Raw genomic sequence first — 18441 nt, forward strand, 5'->3', positions numbered from 1 at the left:
GGAAACGCTGATCTAGATGATTGCAATAACATTTCTTACTTAGTAACGGGAAGTAATAAGTTATAAACGTAAGACGGGGATATTCTCCTGTTTTTTGACTATATGACTTCACATGTCCAAAATCTCGAATGTGGGAAAGGTATTACTTCAACTACAAAAGTTAGTACGTTTCTAGACTTAGCTGTGAAGTAAAAGGAATGTGGAATAGAGGGTTAATTACAGAAGTCAAATCTATGGAATTCACCGCTAAGTTTTCTCATTCATTTCAAAGCTAGATAAAGCGCAACTGTTACTTTTTTGGGATCTAGTACGAGAATAATTTTTGTAGAACGATGAGAACAATAATTAAAGGATGTAATACGAGTATTTCTTTAAGACTACAAGTACTTAGCTCTTTCAGGATGACAAATTTTAAAAAAGATTTTTGTTAAGAAACACACTGTTCTGCTTTCTTCTGATCTATATTTGTGACTGAAGCACTCTTAATGTTGTCTTATCTCAACCCTATCTCTGTTTTGATGGATTCCTTCTTGTTGAAGCTCCACAGTTCTTGCAAAGGCTTTGAACTCCGATTAAAGGTTTACACAGTCATAATTCATTTCACTTTTCGTACTTATCTGTGATCTGTGCACTTAAAATAGAAAATTAAACATATATTTTCATTGCTGACTCAATATCAGTGTATGCGAGTTTGACAGCAATACATCCTTAAAAAAAATATAAATTACAAAACTTAATATCTCCTCCTCTAACAAGAATAATTCCAAAAAAAGCAGAGACTGGTTGAGGTTCTTGATTCTACGAAGTTTGTAAATATTAAACCGAGAAAGTTTTCTGTGAATAGAGCACTCATACTCCCTTCGGAAAACTTATTGAAATTTCATGTTAAAATGGAATTTCCCCAGTAAGCCGTAATTAATTATCATTTTCAAGAAAGATACACAACTGGCTTTTCATTTGAATTTCAATTTCAAGCCACAAAACATCAAATTAAAATACATTCTCTTTAATTTATTAAATTGTGTTTCAGTTTATTTTCTCTACATATTTTCTTTATTATTCTTCCTTTCTGTTTCATCTTGGTAATACAAAATATACGAGGGTCGTTTGAAAAGTCCGTGCAAAGTCAGAGAGATAGCACCACTGGCGCGTATCGAGGTTATGTTTAGTTAGTAGCATCTCTTGGAAGAACCCACACCAAGTTTCAGCCAGATCGGTCTATTTCTTTGTGTTTGGCATTCGTTTGAATCGAGGAAGTCGAGTGATTTTTAAAAATTGGACGAAAAAGAATTTCGTGTGTTGATTAAACACTACTTTATGAAAGGCAAAACGCCTCAGGAGACTAAAGAGAAGCTTGATAAACATTATGGTGACTCTGCACCTTCGATTAGAACAGTTTATATGTGGTTTCAAAATTTTCGGAGTGGCCATATGGGCACAAGTGACGCTGAACGTTCTGGACGACCTGTTGAGGTTACTACTCCAGAAATCATTGATAAAATCCATGATATGGTGATGGATGACAGAAGAGTGAAGGTGCGTGAGATTGCTAGTGCTGTGGGCATCTCGAATGAACAGGTACAAAATATTTTGCATCAACATTTGGACATGACAAAGCTATCCGCAAGATGGGTGCCGCGATTGCTCACGCTTGACCAAAAACGAAATCGTGTGAAGTGTTGCAAGGACGGTTTGCAGCTGTTCCAGAAGAATCCGCAGGACTTTAAGCGTCGTTTCGTCATTGTGGATGAAACATGGATACATCACTACACTCCTTTTCCATCACGACAACGCACCAGCTCACACCTCGGCAGTTGTGGTCGCAAAATTAATGGAAATAGGGTTCCAACTCGTTTCACATCCCCCCTATTCTCCAGACTTGGCTCCCTCGGACTACTATTTGTTCCCCAATATGAAGAAATGGCTGGCGGGAAAAAGATTTTATTCAAACGAGGAGGTGATTGCAGAAACGAATGGCTATTTTTCAGACTTGGACAAATCCTATTATTCGGAACGGATCAACAAACTAGAGCAGCGTTGGACGAAGTGTATAAGCCTAAAAGGAGACTATGTTGAAAAATAAAAAAGGTTTACCCCAAAAAATTAAGTAGTTTTTATTTTTGCACGGACTTTTCAAACGACCCTCGTAAATGCATCGTAAATATAATTAATTTTAGGATGAAAATGTGTCTCATCATCTTAATTTAAAAACTTAAAACTCAATATGACCGCTAGCCAACCATTAAAAGTAAAATTTAAATGAATAGAAAAAACATAGGACAGAACTATCTCAGAAATGAGGGCTATTTTAGGCATATTTTAAGTACATTATTCTGTAGCATAATGAACACATTATAAATAAATTAAAACTGAATTGATACAAAAAAGTGAGACAATTAGTGTCTGTGACAATTACATTCTTTAATTAATAAAACTGTACTATTATTTAGCTAATAAGTACTAGTTCATCAGTTCGATTATGTAACTTTACATTTAAACTTTTCTGTTGCATAACTATGAAGTTATATAACTTATTGGGACTACACAATGTGCTAGTGACCAATCTCAGCAAATGGATAAATCAATTAAAGAAAATCGTTAGTACAAAATTTGTTTACTAAATATGTTTTTTTAAATGTAATAATAATGATAATAATGATAATAATAAATATATTACATCAAGGCAGATATAGTATGAAACCATACTCATGATTTCCCATTTAATATGAGATAAAATATGGAAAAGGAGATAAATCATAGGAAAAAGAATTATTCGTTTACATTGTAGACGCTCTAAAAGCTCTAAATCTGTACATTAATAAATGTAGATAGCGAGTAGAACCTCGATAATCGGAACGATTGGGAGTATTCCATTTATTAAACGTCCCTATTAACAACAAACCTTTAGGTCATTAAGAGCCAGTATTTTAATATGAGTTTAAATATAAATATCATAAATATAACCTAAAATATCGGGTTTTAACACATAATTCTTTGAGAAAAAACTAAAATAAAAAAAAAAAATGCAGAGTTACAAAAAGTTTTATGTATTATTAAAAAAATACAAATTATTGTGTTTTTTTAAAACTTTGGCATGCAACACGGGACGATTCTGATTAAAGAGTTCGAACGCAATGATTTTAACTAAATGCAGCACATATATTCTTGGGATTAAAAGTAAAATTACTTTAACACAAAAGAGAACCCTATCGAAAGAGGATATGGACAAATTTTCGGAGAGAGTCAATTTTTGACCACGAATGAATTAACAATCTGCATAATAGAACACTTCAGTAAATCAGCTGTGAAGTGTTTCTTTGGCATGGTTGTCATTTAAAGAGATATTATCTTATTAGTAACATATTTATTAGATGGATAACAGAATGTGATTACGATTAGTCTTGGAGAGGATCATGAGGTTAGAGTTACAGCTCTACCAACATGGAGGGTCGTTCGGCACTGGATCAGAAGCGATATTTTTAAACAAGATGGTTAGAACGGAGAAGAAAAGATTGATAGAATTTTCGGCATTTGAATTTAGCTGTTCCTGTTGGGTAGGAATTGTTGAGGCAGATTGAAAGACATAGGACTCTCTGCGAATTGGAACGTTTGGTTCGAAAGATCAAGTCCATTAGTAAATATTGGCTTGAATATTGACACCCAGTTTGAGTCACAGAGGTAATTATGAGGGGCATTTTGTTCGTTCTATTTATTTCAATTTCTATTATTAAAATTGAAAGAGGAAAACATATTTACTGAATTTTTTTAAAATGTTTCTATTGTATGTCAATTCTCTTGTTCAATGATTTGTATTCCACATTTCTTTCATCAACCAACTCAACTCTGGAATTTTAGAAAATAGATTCGAACCTTCATTTATAAATAAATGTTTATTATGTGTCATATATCACTAAATTTATTGTTAAAAAACGTATTTAAGTCATTTATCAATACATTTTCAGAAGCTTCTGATAATTAACATCAATAGTTCCTGAAACAGAGAGTTAAAATCAAGAAATTGGTATTTAAAAAAAAGAAGGCTTTCTTGGACATTATCCATCCCATCAGAAATTAAGTACTGCACGTCAATTCTGTTATTAATTAATATCTCCAAGAATAATTCCAATTAGCATTTACTGCAATGAAACTCATGAACAAAAATTGGGTCTATTCATATGCAATAGAAAGTAAGGAAAGAAAAACCAAAGATCCAATTTTCTAAGATCCAATCTACTGAATTGGAAAATAATTCTGTGACTGATAACGAATTTCTATTGGTGGGTTCTTCTCTCTTGGATTATTGGCACAGATAACAAGGCCAGATTTTGGAATGGGTTCACTGTTTCAGATTGATCGTAAAGAAGAATTATTTGGTATGTTATTGGATTGCATTGTTATAGAAGAACTGACTATATGGCCAGTCTGCTTCATTATATTTTGGCAACCTCATTTGGGCTGTTCTCCTTGCTTCGATAGGTCAACGTGTAAGTGCTATAAAAATAAAGGACTGAACTTAAATAAGGGTTTGAGTCAAATATTCGACCTTTTCTTGTTTCTAAAATAGTCATTACTAACGAACTAACAAAATATAGACATTACTAGAAATGACTAACAAATTTTTGATACTGCTAAAATTATTGGTCTTTCAAATAAAACAAAAATAAAGAACTTATTCTGATTATATTTGCTCTAATTTCAAGAAAGGAGACAATGATTATAATGTTATTATTGATTCTGTTTTACATAATAAACTACTAAACTTTTACCTCTAATATCTGGGCTAAGTATAATTTCAATCAGCCTGCTTGAAGTCCTAAAAACAGAAATCCTCTAGAGAATTTACTCTTCTCAAACCATGGGAACATGCACTATTAATGCCGAATAGACCAGTTTGATCAGCCTAATGTTTTAGCTAATCTAGTGTAGACCAGATATCTCTTACCTAACAAGAAGTTTAGCGATATTGCCAAGACTGGTAATTGAGTTTTCTCCAATAATAACTTCTGTTTTATTTAGGCCCCTGAATAAGAAAAAAGTGTTTTCTTACCGTTAGCATTGTTGTGTTTGTTTTGAAAATTGTTTTGACAAAAGCTCTGAAATAGGAAAACTCTTAAAGAGCTCATACTTGATTTTCCGTTCAGATTGCCTCAGCAAACACCATGCTTCAGTCAGATTTTATTTATTTCAGATCAGAAACGATTTTATGATCTTTCTGATCTGTTCATAAACTCTATCTACTAGACACAATCTTTGCAGAATAAAAATTAACTTAAATGGTTTTATTTTGCATAAATAGAAAATGTCAAAAAAGATTTGTAGTTGACAATCCAGCAATTGGAAGTAGATTTTAATGTATGCATTTTATTTTTATTTTTCATTTCATACTCGAATCCTCTAAAATTATTCCAGACCATCAATTTGGATTTAGGCGACAACACTCTACTGTACAACAGTGCCATCGAGTGGTAGACACGATTTCATCCTCCCTTGAGAAGAAAGAGTGTTGCTCGGGTGTCTTTCTCGATGTGAAGCAAGCCTTCGATCGGGTTTGGCACCCGGGCTTGCTCTGGAAACTCAAGGGCATTCTTCCGTTCACTCACTTCCTCATCTTGAAATCCTATTTGTCTGATCGTCATTTTCAAATTCAAATCGGGACATCGTATTCAGCTAAACATCGCATTGAAGCGGGTGTTCCTCAAGGAAGCATCTTAGGACCTATCCTATATGTTATATACACAGCAGACATACCAATCCATCCTGAAACTGTCCTTCTAACTTATGCAGATGATACCGCTATACTTTCTCCTCACATTGATCCGGTAACTTCACATAGAAACCTTCAAACACATCTCTTTTCTCTTGAGGAATGGTTTAAAAAATGGAAAATCAAGTTAAATGAAACCAAATCTCAAAATATTACTTTTACTCTCCGCCGCATCACTCTTCCTCCGATCTTCTATGACTCAATTCCAATTCCTCCTGCCAATGTTGTCCGTTATCTTGGGCTTTATTTAGACAAAAGACTGACTTGGAACCCGCACACACGACTGAAACGAACTGAAGTTAACAGGCGTTATCGACTACTTAAAAGACTTCTAGACCAACGTTCAAAACTTTCACTTAATAACAAACGACTGATTCTATACTAAAACCCGCCTGGACGTACGGTATTGAACTGTGGGGTTCAACGAAACGCTCCAATCTTCAACGAATTCAATCTCTTCAGTCTAAAATTCTCCGCACTATCGTTAACGCTCCATTTTATGTTTCTAATCTAACCATCCACACAGACCTGGAAATTCCGTTTGTTGGTCAGGTTGAACGAACTCGCTATAAAAGTTTTCATTAGAACATGCACTCTCATTCCAATCCTCTTATCCGCCACTTATCATCTCATCACCATCCAGATCTTCCTCCCAGACGATTAAAACGCCAGTGGCCTCGCGATTTTCTCTCTTCTGAGGAGAGTAGCTAATCCTAGAGATGACTTAGGGAGTGTTATCACTGGGTAACTTCTCCCCTCAATTAGTGGAGTTTGTAGTGGTATCAGTTATTGACATTGTTACTAATAGTGCATCTAGCGCTGGTGTAACTTAACAAATAAATTAAAAAAAAAAATTTCATTTAAACATTAAACAATTGAATATTGATTGGAGAAGACACCTTGAGTATAACTCAATTATGGTGACCATTATTCACTACTTTCATGGTAATAACTGATACAATACCATCTTCAATCTCCTTGGGGGATCATCTGGTATTGCGAAACGGGAAAGGAGTTCGATTAAAGAATTGGGATAAGCTGCTGTAGAGTAATGAAATTTGTGGAAACTATTGTAGTTGTTATTAAAGCTAAAATTGTTGACATATGGATTTAATGGCTAATAAGGTTTGATACATAGAAATAAAACAAAATCAGAAAATAATGCATTAAGAATTTTCTTAAGAATTTTTTTGACTGTAAGGAGTGGATGTGTGAAAAATTGGAATGTTTAGTCTGTGCTCATAAGTTCAAAATATGAATTCATCTTATTAGTATCAGGCATAGAAATCTTTTGTTATTTAAGCTGAGCTTTGAGCGTTTGCCAAGAAGTTTGTAGCGTCGGTTAATTTTTTTCAGCATAGTATTTGTGTTTTTTTTAGTGTTTTGACTTTAGATTTTGGTTTTTATTCCATGTCAACCTTCAGTCTAAGTAAAGTCTAAGGTAACGCATTTTGTTTGATGTTAGAATAGAAATTTGATTAATGAAGATGGGAGGTAGGATAGTTTAAAATCCTGAAATAGAAGCTGTAACAGGATTGGGAACATAAAATGCCAGTACATTTCACATGGTAGGTAAACTTTACAAGATATCGCTGGCCAGTAGTAAGTGGTTTGTAAGTAACAAACTTATCTGGTAACCCAAGAATCCAAGTTAGGAAAGGATTCTAACAAGTCGCAAGTGAAATCTCAAGAAAGTTAAGCAAGTAGTTTCCAGAAGAAATGGCCATCTGTTTAGACAGGATATAGTGCAAGAAGCCACCTTATACTCTGAACACTATTTTGCCAGCCACCCTAAACATTCGCTAAATTGCTCTTCTAGCTAGATCATCTACTACACTTTACCATCTGGTTAAAATCCACTTTTCACTGTTGTAATTTATTAAATATGGTTGATTCTGTTAATATTTTCTGCCGGTGGGTCTTTTACGAGTTCGGCTTTCTTCAATCTCCAGCAGGTGGAAAAATTATCTGAGGAGTTGATACAAAATTTGAAGTAGCCTTCTGAGATTCTTAACTTATGTTATACAATGAATTTCTAAGTTACCATGAATAGTAAGTACTAAGTACTGATAGCGTTAGATGTGTACTTTCTTCAGAGGAAACTATACTACAAATGCCTACAGACGATTTATAACCATCCAGTAAAGGTCAAATGAAGAGCAGCAAATACATGATGGGTATCAATGTGATGGTAAAATCTTTTTTTATATAACTTACGGATGTAAGAATCTTCTGAGAGATGGGCATGCAGGCATAAGATTAGATGGGATTGGGCATGTTCGTGGTTTTTTATGTGCAGATGATCTATCTTTACTGATTTTCATTGCATAAATAAAATAAAATTTTAATTACGTTACCTTCGAGATAGGTTAATCTTATGAAAAGAATCTTGATTTGGTTGAATAGACCTTACAGTATTCTTCTGCATATACAATTGTTAGAATAATCTAAATATTAGCTGCACGAAAATGCGGTTTCCATTTTCAGTATCAAAGATGAAATTACAGAAAGGTGGTGTAAACATTCTTTGAACAACGATCCGGCGGACAGTTTTAATAATTAATGAAAATCAGAGAGTTATTTATGGACATTATAAGAACAGCTGTGCATCTAAAATACTTAATGGTGCGATTTTAAAAGGTATAAATGAACTTGTAAATAATACCACTGTTTTTAACACAAACAGAAGTACAGTGAATATGCTTACCTTGGTGTAAACGCCAGCACTGGAGAGCTCGTTCTCGATGACCATGATGATTATGCCGAACATGCCCATCACGAGAGCGTAATCACTAATTCTTTTCCTCTTCTCGAACAGGGCTTTTCTCCTGCCGAGACGGTAGCCTACGTTAGGCTTGTGTTTGCTGCCGTTTAAGTTGCCAGACGAACCAAGGCTTTGACCTTTACAGATCAGGCCACCGCCAAGCGCCCGTTCCTCAGTGTACCTGGGATACTCCGAGTGGACGCCGACCAAGGCAATGCCCGCCTCCTCGGCCCCGGCCACACCTCCGGCCACGCCGCCCCCGCCCGTACCACCGCCCTTCATCGCTCCGGGGATTGAGAGAGTGGACACGGGCTTCCGCAACTGTCAACAACAAGAAATAACAAATTAATTAGTTGTTTAATAAAAATCATCAATGTAATTATAGTTTGATGTTCAGCCAAGTCAGAAAAAATAGGCAATTACTCTACAGTTATGAATTTAATAATAAAAAAATGTTAAGATGAATAACAAATGAATAATGTCACACGACCAATAAGATTCTGTACTCTATTTGATGCGAAGAACCACGAAAGGGTACTCATCCTGGACATGTCCACTGATCTGCAGTTTTTATCCCAGTAAAAATTTACATTACAGGCAGATCAGAATGAACATAGAGATCATCTACTCCGGAAGATTCCATCTGTTAAATCAATGCCTGTAAGACTGTGGATGCATCTAGCAAGAAGTGGTAGCTAGCTTTTGTAAGTAAAACTCAATCTTCCTAGTCGAAAGTAGGAACTTCTTCTAAAAAAAAAGATGTTAAAACCGAATAGTGGAATAATACTCCTCAACAGGCAATATTTCGATTGCCTGATAGCAGTTAAGGCCATCAATGTTGAGAAGATCCAAGGCTTTAGCGGGACACCATTCGCAGAAGAAAACAGCTCTAATAAGCTCACTTCTTGATCCAGAGGGCCAGCCAGGGCTCGCAGGATACGTTGGTAAAAGAAAAAGCGGACAAAGTTCCGAAAGTTCCGTGAAGGCTCTTTAAACCTTAAATTAATACGAAATCTGTTTATAGAGTACAGAGTATGCCAAATTTAAATAATAGAGTATGATTATTATTTTTTTAATCTAAGACTGGTAGTGGAATACCAATAACTATAGGAAACCAAAGAATTCATTGGAGAGATCTTACACAAAGCGTGAGGATGTTCTACTTAGTTTGGGAAGGTTATTCCTTTGTTTTAGATTTGGTGATATTAACTTTACAGAAGAGTTTGCTAAATACCACTAAGAACCATTTCTCTAGAGAACGTTAAATCTGCTACAGGGATGAGGTATGCGTTGTAGCTAAGAGTAAAGTAGTTAATAACAGACGCTTTTCCCATTAGATTCTAGATACAACTTAAATATCACAATAGAGTACTTGAATAGTTTTGAAAATTACAGGTAACTTTAAGTAGTGTTAACGATATAACCAGCTCAAAAACAAAATGGAAAGACGAACTAATTGTAATACAGAAAATATAATAGGAACAATTAAGTAGAAAACATTTCAATGGAAGGTAATAATTTTACTTTTCTGACAGAGAACAGATGATGCTTATTTAAATGCAATTCCTCTTCTTCTGGTCTCTTTTTTTCCCCTCCTTTTGTTAGCTAACTTTGAGAAATAAGTTACAGGACAAATGCAATAAAAAGGATGAGAAGAAATGGCCAGGAAATAGGCAGTAATAATTATAATGTGCCGCAGGAAAAGAAATAAAATAAAGAGACAAGAAAAGCACCTAGATGGGATATAAATTGTGAAGTACTTTCGCTTGCACTTATTCTGGCAAACATCAACTTGTTTCTGTGCAGAAAGTACGAGTATATCTCTTAGTTCTTTTTTAGAACGTTTTTTTTTATTCTTTTCTTCTCTTTCCTCTTATTGCAGTCAGCAACAATATTACGTTCTACTTAAATTTTAAACAGGTTCTTCATGGAAAATATGATCTTGGAAGATATGATGAATATGAAACAAAAATACGATAACTAAAGTGTTCTGTAGTGGGTGAATGTGTAGAAAACCTCCTCAAAAAGGCAAAAGATATTGGGAGGATCTACTTCCGTTTAAATAGGTATTGTTTGTGAACAGATTTTGATTAAAATCTGATGATATAGTGGCTCACAGTCAAAATGATACACCAGGTTATTTTTTAGATATTGTTGAATAAGAAATTAGAGAAGTGAAAAAAAAATCCATTCCTGAGTGCACCAAAAATAGCCGTAGAACTATGAAAACGTTTAGGTAAGTCAGTAAGCCCAGAAAAAGTCCGGCGTGTGCTAAGAAAAAAAAAAAAAAAATCATGGAAGAGTAGCGCGAGTGAAACCTTTTATTAGCAAGAAAAATCAAATAGGGTACAATTTGAAAATGAATATTCATTAAAGGACCCCGAGTTTTGGACTACTGTGATAATCAGTGTTGAATATTTTATTGTTATTAAGAATATGAATATATAGTTTTTGTGACCGCAAATTGTTAAACTTAGGATGGAAGATTTGCGAGGAATCGGTCAAATAAAACAACTAGTCTTTTTGCCAACGTTTCGACAAATATATTGTCTTAGTTTTCTGTAACTCAACCAACCCGCATAGCCACGTAAGTTTCAATAATTATAAAGAATTTATTGTATTTTACTGTGTATTTTTGTATTACTGATTTTTACTGTTTTTTCTATGTTACTGACTCTGTAAATTGTTTTGTATTTGTAATATCCAGGCCCTGAAGAGGACAATATATTTGCCGAAACGTTGGCAAAAAGACGAATTGTTTTATTTGACCGATTCCTCGCAAATTGTTATTAAGGTTGCACATTATTAAATTAACATTAAAAATTAATGTGTTTAAGAGTTTCTAGACTTATTTCTTTATTTGAACCGCTTAATTCTGCTTTTTATTTATCTACTGAAGTGTATCAATTTCACTGTGAGCCACTAAGTTCAAGATTTTTCAAAGAGTTCAGATAGCACCATCAATTCAGTGAGATGTACGAGTATAGTTAGATTTGAATACACACAAGGTTTTCTTTTTTATAGTAATCTGAAGACTCTTGGCGACTCCTTGCAGTTAGTAGGCGAAAATTCTTCTTTTTTATGAAGTCCAGAGTTTTCCCATCAGTAATTCTTGCTTTATCTTGTCCGCTTTCCAAGTTCCAAAAGTCTTGTGTATTGCCAATATGCGATTTCAATCCCATCAGTCAATCAGTCAAGACATGATATTTTTCTTTTCTACCTAGCATGAAGTGGCATAATACGAGGGTCGTTTGAAAAGTCCGTGCAAAAATAAAAACTACTTAATTTTTTGGGGTAAACCTTTTTTATTTTTCAACATAGTCTCCTTTTAGGCTTATACACTTCGTCCAACGCTGCTCTAGTTTGTTGATCCCTTCCGAATAATAGGATTTGTCCAAGTCTGAAAAATAGCCATTCGTTTCTGCAATCACCTCCTCGTTTGAATAAAATCTTTTTCCCGCCAGCCATTTCTTCATATTGGGGAACAAATAGTAGTCCGAGGGAGCCAAGTCTGGTGAATAGGGGGGTTGTGAAACGAGTTGGAACCCTATTTCCATTAATTTTGCGACCACAACTGCTGAGGTGTGAGCTGGTGCGTTGTCGTGATGGAAAAGGACTTTTTTGTGGGCCAACCGTGGGCGTTTTTCTTGCAGCTCGGTTTTCAAACGGTCCAATAAAGACAGTCGCCATAATCTTTCCGGCCGAAGGAACGGTCTTCGCCTTTTTTTGGCGCAGACTTGGTAACCCATTGTTTAGATTGTTCTTTGGTCTCAGGAGTGTAGTGATGTATCCATGTTTCATCCACAATGACGAAACGACGCTTAAAGTCCTGCGGATTCTTCTGGAACAGCTGCAAACCGTCCTTGCAACACTTCACACGATTTCGTTTTTGGTCAAGCTTGAGCAATCGCGGCACCCATCTTGCGGATAGCTTTGTCATGTCCAAATGTTGATGCAAAATATTATGTACCCGTTCACTTGAGATGCCCACAGCACTAGCAATCTCATGCACCTTCACTCTTCTGTCATCCATCACCATATCATGGATTTTATCAATGATTTCTGGAGTAGTAACCTCAACAGGGCGTCCAGAACGTTCAGCGTCACTTGTGCCCATATGGCCACTCCGAAAATTTTGAAACCACTTATAAACTGTTCTAATCGAAGGTGCAGAGTCACCATAATGTTTATCAAGCTTCTCATTAGTCTCCTGAGGCGTTTTGCCTTTCATAAAGTAGTGTTTAATCAACACACGAAATTCTTTTTCGTCCATTTTTTGAAAATCACTCGACTTCCTCGATTCAAACGAATGCCAAACACAAAGAAATAGACCGATCTGGCTGAAACTTGGTGTGTGTTCTTCCAAGAGATGCTACTAACTAAACATAACCTCGATACGCGCCAGTAGTGCTATCTCTCTGACTTTGCACGGACTTTTCAAACGACCCTCGTTTGAAAAGTAAGTCCAGCCTCATCCAGGTCGAAAAGCGCTGCCAATTACCATTATAGTTCCCTCTTTGCCCGTGTAAGTTGTAAGAGGCTTTTTATAAAGAGAAAAAAACCAAAGCCAGCCAGCTGGATTTGAATTTTGGCATCTTCGTGACTATATTCTTGAAAGGATGTACTTCATTGTTGCCACGAATGCCATGCTAGTGTTAGAATAATAATGCAGAGCGCTCTAATCGCTTCCATTTCTCAAACTTCGCCCAACTTCTACGTACAACTAACTTGGTCACAGCAAGAAAATTTTATTTCCGCCAGTAGAATATACGTATGCCATTTTCTCTTTCCTTTAAATCACACGAATTCAAGGTACAAAAAAAACTCTTTTCGCAATCATAACTAAAATAAAACTTTTTCTATTTTTGGTAGAAAAATACAAGTATTGCTCCAATTTTTGACCTTGCTTTTATGCTGAGCTGGGAAAAAATAAAGATTTACGAGCAAAACTAGACTCCCGTGGGATACTAAAACTTTCCTACATGAAGACATGTGACAACTTCCTAAAATGGAACGAATTTCATCAATAATTCCTACACAACGGTTTACTAAAGTGTAAGTTTTCTGCATACTTCATTTTAGAAATATGGCTGAATTCTTGTATAAAAGCTTAGCAATAATTCTAAAGGCAGCATAGTTTTAGTTGATTGCACAAATTATGGTTATTGTGAGATTTTAATTAATTTTGTAAATATTAATTACTTACGCCTTGTTTCAATTAGACATTAGCCAATCGTTCACTTTGTTTTATCTACTCTTTAAATTTATCGTTGAAAGAATTACGGAATTTACTAACTCTTGTAATTGACTGAACAGCTTTTAGATCTAGTATTATGCCCTCCAAATTTTGTATCCTAAATCAGATTACGTTCCTAAGTTTGATTTGTTTATATGTTTTTAAACTTGAAATCCATCCAACAAGTTCAGTTTTACTGAACTTTAACTGACAAGTTAAAGAAAAAACAAAAATGGCAGCAATAGCTGTGATAAGAGTTTTTTTCTTTTTAAACTGACGTAATCTTAAGAAGATTTAAGAGTTGGAAACAAACTTAATGGAAGACAAGAAGCGCAAAAAAAAGAAAAGTTGTCTATTACAGGAACACTTCAATAGTTACTTAAAAGACTTAAGACATTTCTTTAAATGATTTTTCAGTGGTAAGGCATTATTAGGATTGCAGAAATGGTTTTGTTCTTATATAATTGAAAGATTTATAATTGGGACAAAGTTTTTAAAAGCTAAATTAATTTTTTTATTTTATATTCTGATTAGTTTCTTAAGTGGTCAAAGGATGAATTGAGCGCCAGTATCCCCTAGCAAAAGTTACTATCTTATTTAACGTTATGATACGTGAACTTAAGTAATTGTAGTTAGTTTGAAAATATATTTTGTTTTTTAAGACTTTTATATGTAAGTATATTAAAGCCAGTCTGGGCTAATGGCACCGAACTGTGGCGGTTCAACCAAACGCTCAAATTTGCAAAGGATCCAGTCCTTGCAGACTAAAATTCTTAGCTCTATAGTAAACGCTCCTTTCTACCGTCACCAATCCAACCATTCACACAGACTTGAACATTCCTTTTGTGCAACACAAGTTGCAAAAACACATTACAGAAAATTCCATCTTAACATTCAAACACATCACAATCCACTTTTACATTTCACTTCTAGGTCCTATTCTTAACTACATTAACACTTCAGACATACCAACTCATCCTAACACCACACTTCTCACATACGCAGACGACACCGCCTTACTGTCTACTAATCATGATCCTGTAATAGCTCACAGAAATCTGCAGTCTCATCTCTCATCCTTAGAACAGTGGTTCAAAAAATGGGCTATTAAGCTTAATGAAACCAAGTCTCAAAACATCACCTTCACTCTTCGTCGCATTACTCTTCCTCCAGTCTTCTATAACCCAACACCTCTACCAGTAGTGAACGTTGCCCGCTACCTTGGGCTTTACTTAGACCGAAGACTTTCTTGGAACCCCCACACTAGACTTAAAAGAACAGAACTGAACAGACGCTATCGACTACTTAAAAGACTCTTAGACGATAGATCAAAACTCTCTCTGGACAACAAAAGACTGATTTATACTTCTATTTTAAAACCCATCTGGGCGTATGGAATAGAGTTGTGGGGTTCAACCAAACGCTCCAATCTCCAAAGGATTCAATCGCTACAATCTAAAATACTTCGAACTATCGTAAACGCTCCATTTTATGTCTTCAATCTGACTATACACACTACATTCTTTTTGTCACCCAAGTTGCTAAAATACGATACAGAAAACTCCATTTCAGCCTGCAATCTCATATAAATCCTCTAGCTAAAAATCTTTCTTCTAGAACTCTTCCTGATAACCCGGACAAGACGTCTTAAGAGACAGTGGCCTCGTGATCTCCTCTCAAGTGAAGAGAGTGGACTAACCATATAATGTTTTGGAGTGTTACCACTGGGTAACTTCTCCACTCATTTACTTCTACTGTTCACTGTTATCATTGTTACTTATAGCGCTAACGCGCTGATTGTAGCAAAAATAAACGCAAAAAAAAAAACATTTCACAATCTTCCAGAACATTTCTAGACAACACTTCCAGTCTTAAAAGATAGTGGCCTCGCGATCTCCTCTCTGAAGAGGAGAGTCAGTAGAATTTAGAATGTTTTTTGGAGTGTTACCTCTGGGTACCACTCTCCACACTGATATGTGTGAATGTTATTTATTGTTATCATTGTTGCTTATAACGCAAAATGCGTTGATTGTAACTAAATAAATGATTAAAAAAAAAAGAAAAAGATTTTTTGAGAAAAGATTATAACAAAAAAGTAAAATCATTATTGCATAAAAAGATATTTAGATATTGACTCCGAACTTAATTCTTAATAATATGTACAGGCTTTCAGAGTAGAGATATTATCACAGAGATTAGTACCTTGGAAGAGTATGCCAAGACCCAAGGTTGGTTCCATAGAATTTTCTCTTTCTCATTGTTCGATGATGGACTCTGTTTTCTACACCGAAAGAGCACTTTCAACAACACCACAACAACTCCGTGCACCATTAACTTCAAATGTTGATACGGCCAAAAAATTAATAATAATAGAACAAGTAATATGGCAGTGCACTACGTATATTATTAAAAAGGCACTTAAGAGATAAGTGCCTCTCCAAAAATCTCCCAGTTAAATGTTTGAAATAAAAGTAATAGGCCTAGAAATGAACAGACAAAAATAGGCCCAAGAAAGTAGTCCTTCCAGTTTACAGGCTTTGACCAAAACCTTATAACAAGGCTCCACACTACGCCACATCTTCACATAAACATGATCGTAGTGAGTGAGTGTCAGAGAGAGAAAAGAACTTTTACAAAGGATTGCTTTCAGGAGATGTCAAAACGTTGGTATTCGGTGAAAATTCAAAATTCAAAATTAGTACGATTGCAATACTTCATCTTTCGGGAGATAAGAGAAAATAAAATCCAGGTTGAGACCTTGAACGAAAATCAGTAAACAATCCTAAAATCCACTTTCAACACGAAGGAACAATCAGATTGAAGATTCCAAAGCAAGAACTATAAAATGTTTGTTTACTAGAATTTCTTATTATGATTCTACTTATGAAAGAATAATTTACAAGAACTAAGTTTAGTATGTTGTAACGCTTCATTAAAAAACCTATCGTTAGCCAAGTTTTGGTGAAGTGGCTTTTGTGATATGTTTCAACAACCATTAACCCTTTTGTGCTAGAATAAAGACGCCACTTGGAAACTAGTGGAAACTACGAGTATCTTCACATCAATCCTGCCTATTGATATCTTATTATTTGTAAATTTCCCAAGATTCGTGGAGTATATTTAGCAAAACTATCTTCTTTTTTTTTGTTAAACTCCTAAAATTTCCCTTTATACAGTAGATCTTATTCAATGAAGTAGATATTGAAGTGATTTTTCCATTTTATTTTTTATTTTACGCTGATAACTACAAAAATTAATGGCCACATCTTATAACTCGTGCTAGAGGAATGATATTTCAGTGAACATTTATGATTCTTATATTGAATGTCACGAAGGATTTGATCGATTGTTTGTAAGATCAGGTCCTGGTACTTCTTCTTCAGTGATAGGTGACTTAAAATGGTTTAAAGGACTTTAGGAGTGAGGAGAAAGGAGATCATCTCAGATAAATTAAGTGATTTACGGAGTAAAAAAAATAAGGATATGGGAACAACGTAAAGAGATCGGCTCAATTAGCCTCAGAAGAGGCCCAGTAACCGAACTCGTGCGGCAGCGGGATTTTACAGTTTCTTAGGATAGTATTCTGGTAGTTGCGTTTCAAAGTAATTAGTAGTAAGGTGTAAAAGTTGGTGAGTTTTGGCTTACACTCTTGTACTTCTCTATAGGTGGCCATTTCTATTCGAAGTGCGTCAATCTATTAAATGTAGGGTTTATGCAGAGTTTTTGCTTACTTTCCCTGTCAGCTCTGAGTTCAGTAACTTGTAAAAACAGATGTAGAAATATGTTCAACAGGTTGCTATTTCCGTGTGTATTAAAAGAACATTGTGCTAGTGAAGTTTTTGTGATAGTCAAAACTGACTTTGATTTACCATTTTGTAAGCCAGGTTTTGTAAAGAAATTTGACCACTTAGGGAACTAAAATACTAAAGTTTGAGGTTTTTTTTTTATTATTATGACTCTTCTTACATAAATTTCTTAATGGTTTTGGTTTTTTCGACCGTTGTTGATAGATGATTTTTGGTGAATATCGAGGTGCGGTCTTGAATAAAAACAACTTTTTTGCTTTAGAACACAAACACCTTACATACCTTATTCACAAAACTAAAAGCCCCTACACCACAATTGTTCCGTTCAGATGTAATTTATAAAATCAATTGCAAAAATTGTGATGCCACATACGTCGGACAAACATCACAATATCTAAACAAGAGACTATACCAACACCAACACGACTGTAAAACTAAAAAATTCAAGACCGCACCTCGATATTCACCAAAAATCATAAATTTCTTAGTTTATAATTTAAAAAATAAAACGGAAACAAGTTATTTTTTTTGAAAATTATAATTTTTAAAATAAAGGTGTGCCCTTACAGTTAAGACAACTTGAAATACATGTAGAAACTTACAAAATAACAATGTTTTTTTATTTTTTTAGACACAATCTAAAACTAAATGACTGTTGTTAAGCAACAATTCGTTATATATGTATATTGAGTGTGAAAAGTTTTCAAACTGATGATGGCGACAATATGTGTGCTAGAGAAACATGTCTGTTTTGAAACCAAAATATGGGGAAGTAAGGATGGTCATGTCGCTGAAACTGTGTGTAGTATACTCAGGGACGGTCGTCTGTACCCTGGTGTGTAGGCGGATGTACGGAAGTGTACGAGTGTGC

General features: G+C 34.9%; 1 protein-coding gene across 6 annotated transcripts in view; it reads right to left on the reverse strand.

Moving 5' to 3' along the window:
* SK (small conductance calcium-activated potassium channel) overlaps positions 1-18441 on the reverse strand; it is a 636287-nt gene that overhangs the window by 200660 nt on the left and 417186 nt on the right. For all 6 annotated transcript variants that reach the window (XM_074123003.1, XM_074123004.1, XM_074123007.1 and 3 more), the window contains one exon: positions 8472-8849. In XM_074123003.1, the coding sequence (XP_073979104.1) occupies positions 8472-8849 (378 nt within the window). The remainder of the gene's footprint in view (positions 1-8471; positions 8850-18441) is intronic.

Source organism: Rhodnius prolixus, unplaced genomic scaffold (assembly GCF_049639745.1).
Source record: "Rhodnius prolixus isolate KJV_2025 unplaced genomic scaffold, Rpr scaffold_8, whole genome shotgun sequence".
NCBI classification, from domain to species: domain Eukaryota; kingdom Metazoa; phylum Arthropoda; class Insecta; order Hemiptera; family Reduviidae; genus Rhodnius; species Rhodnius prolixus.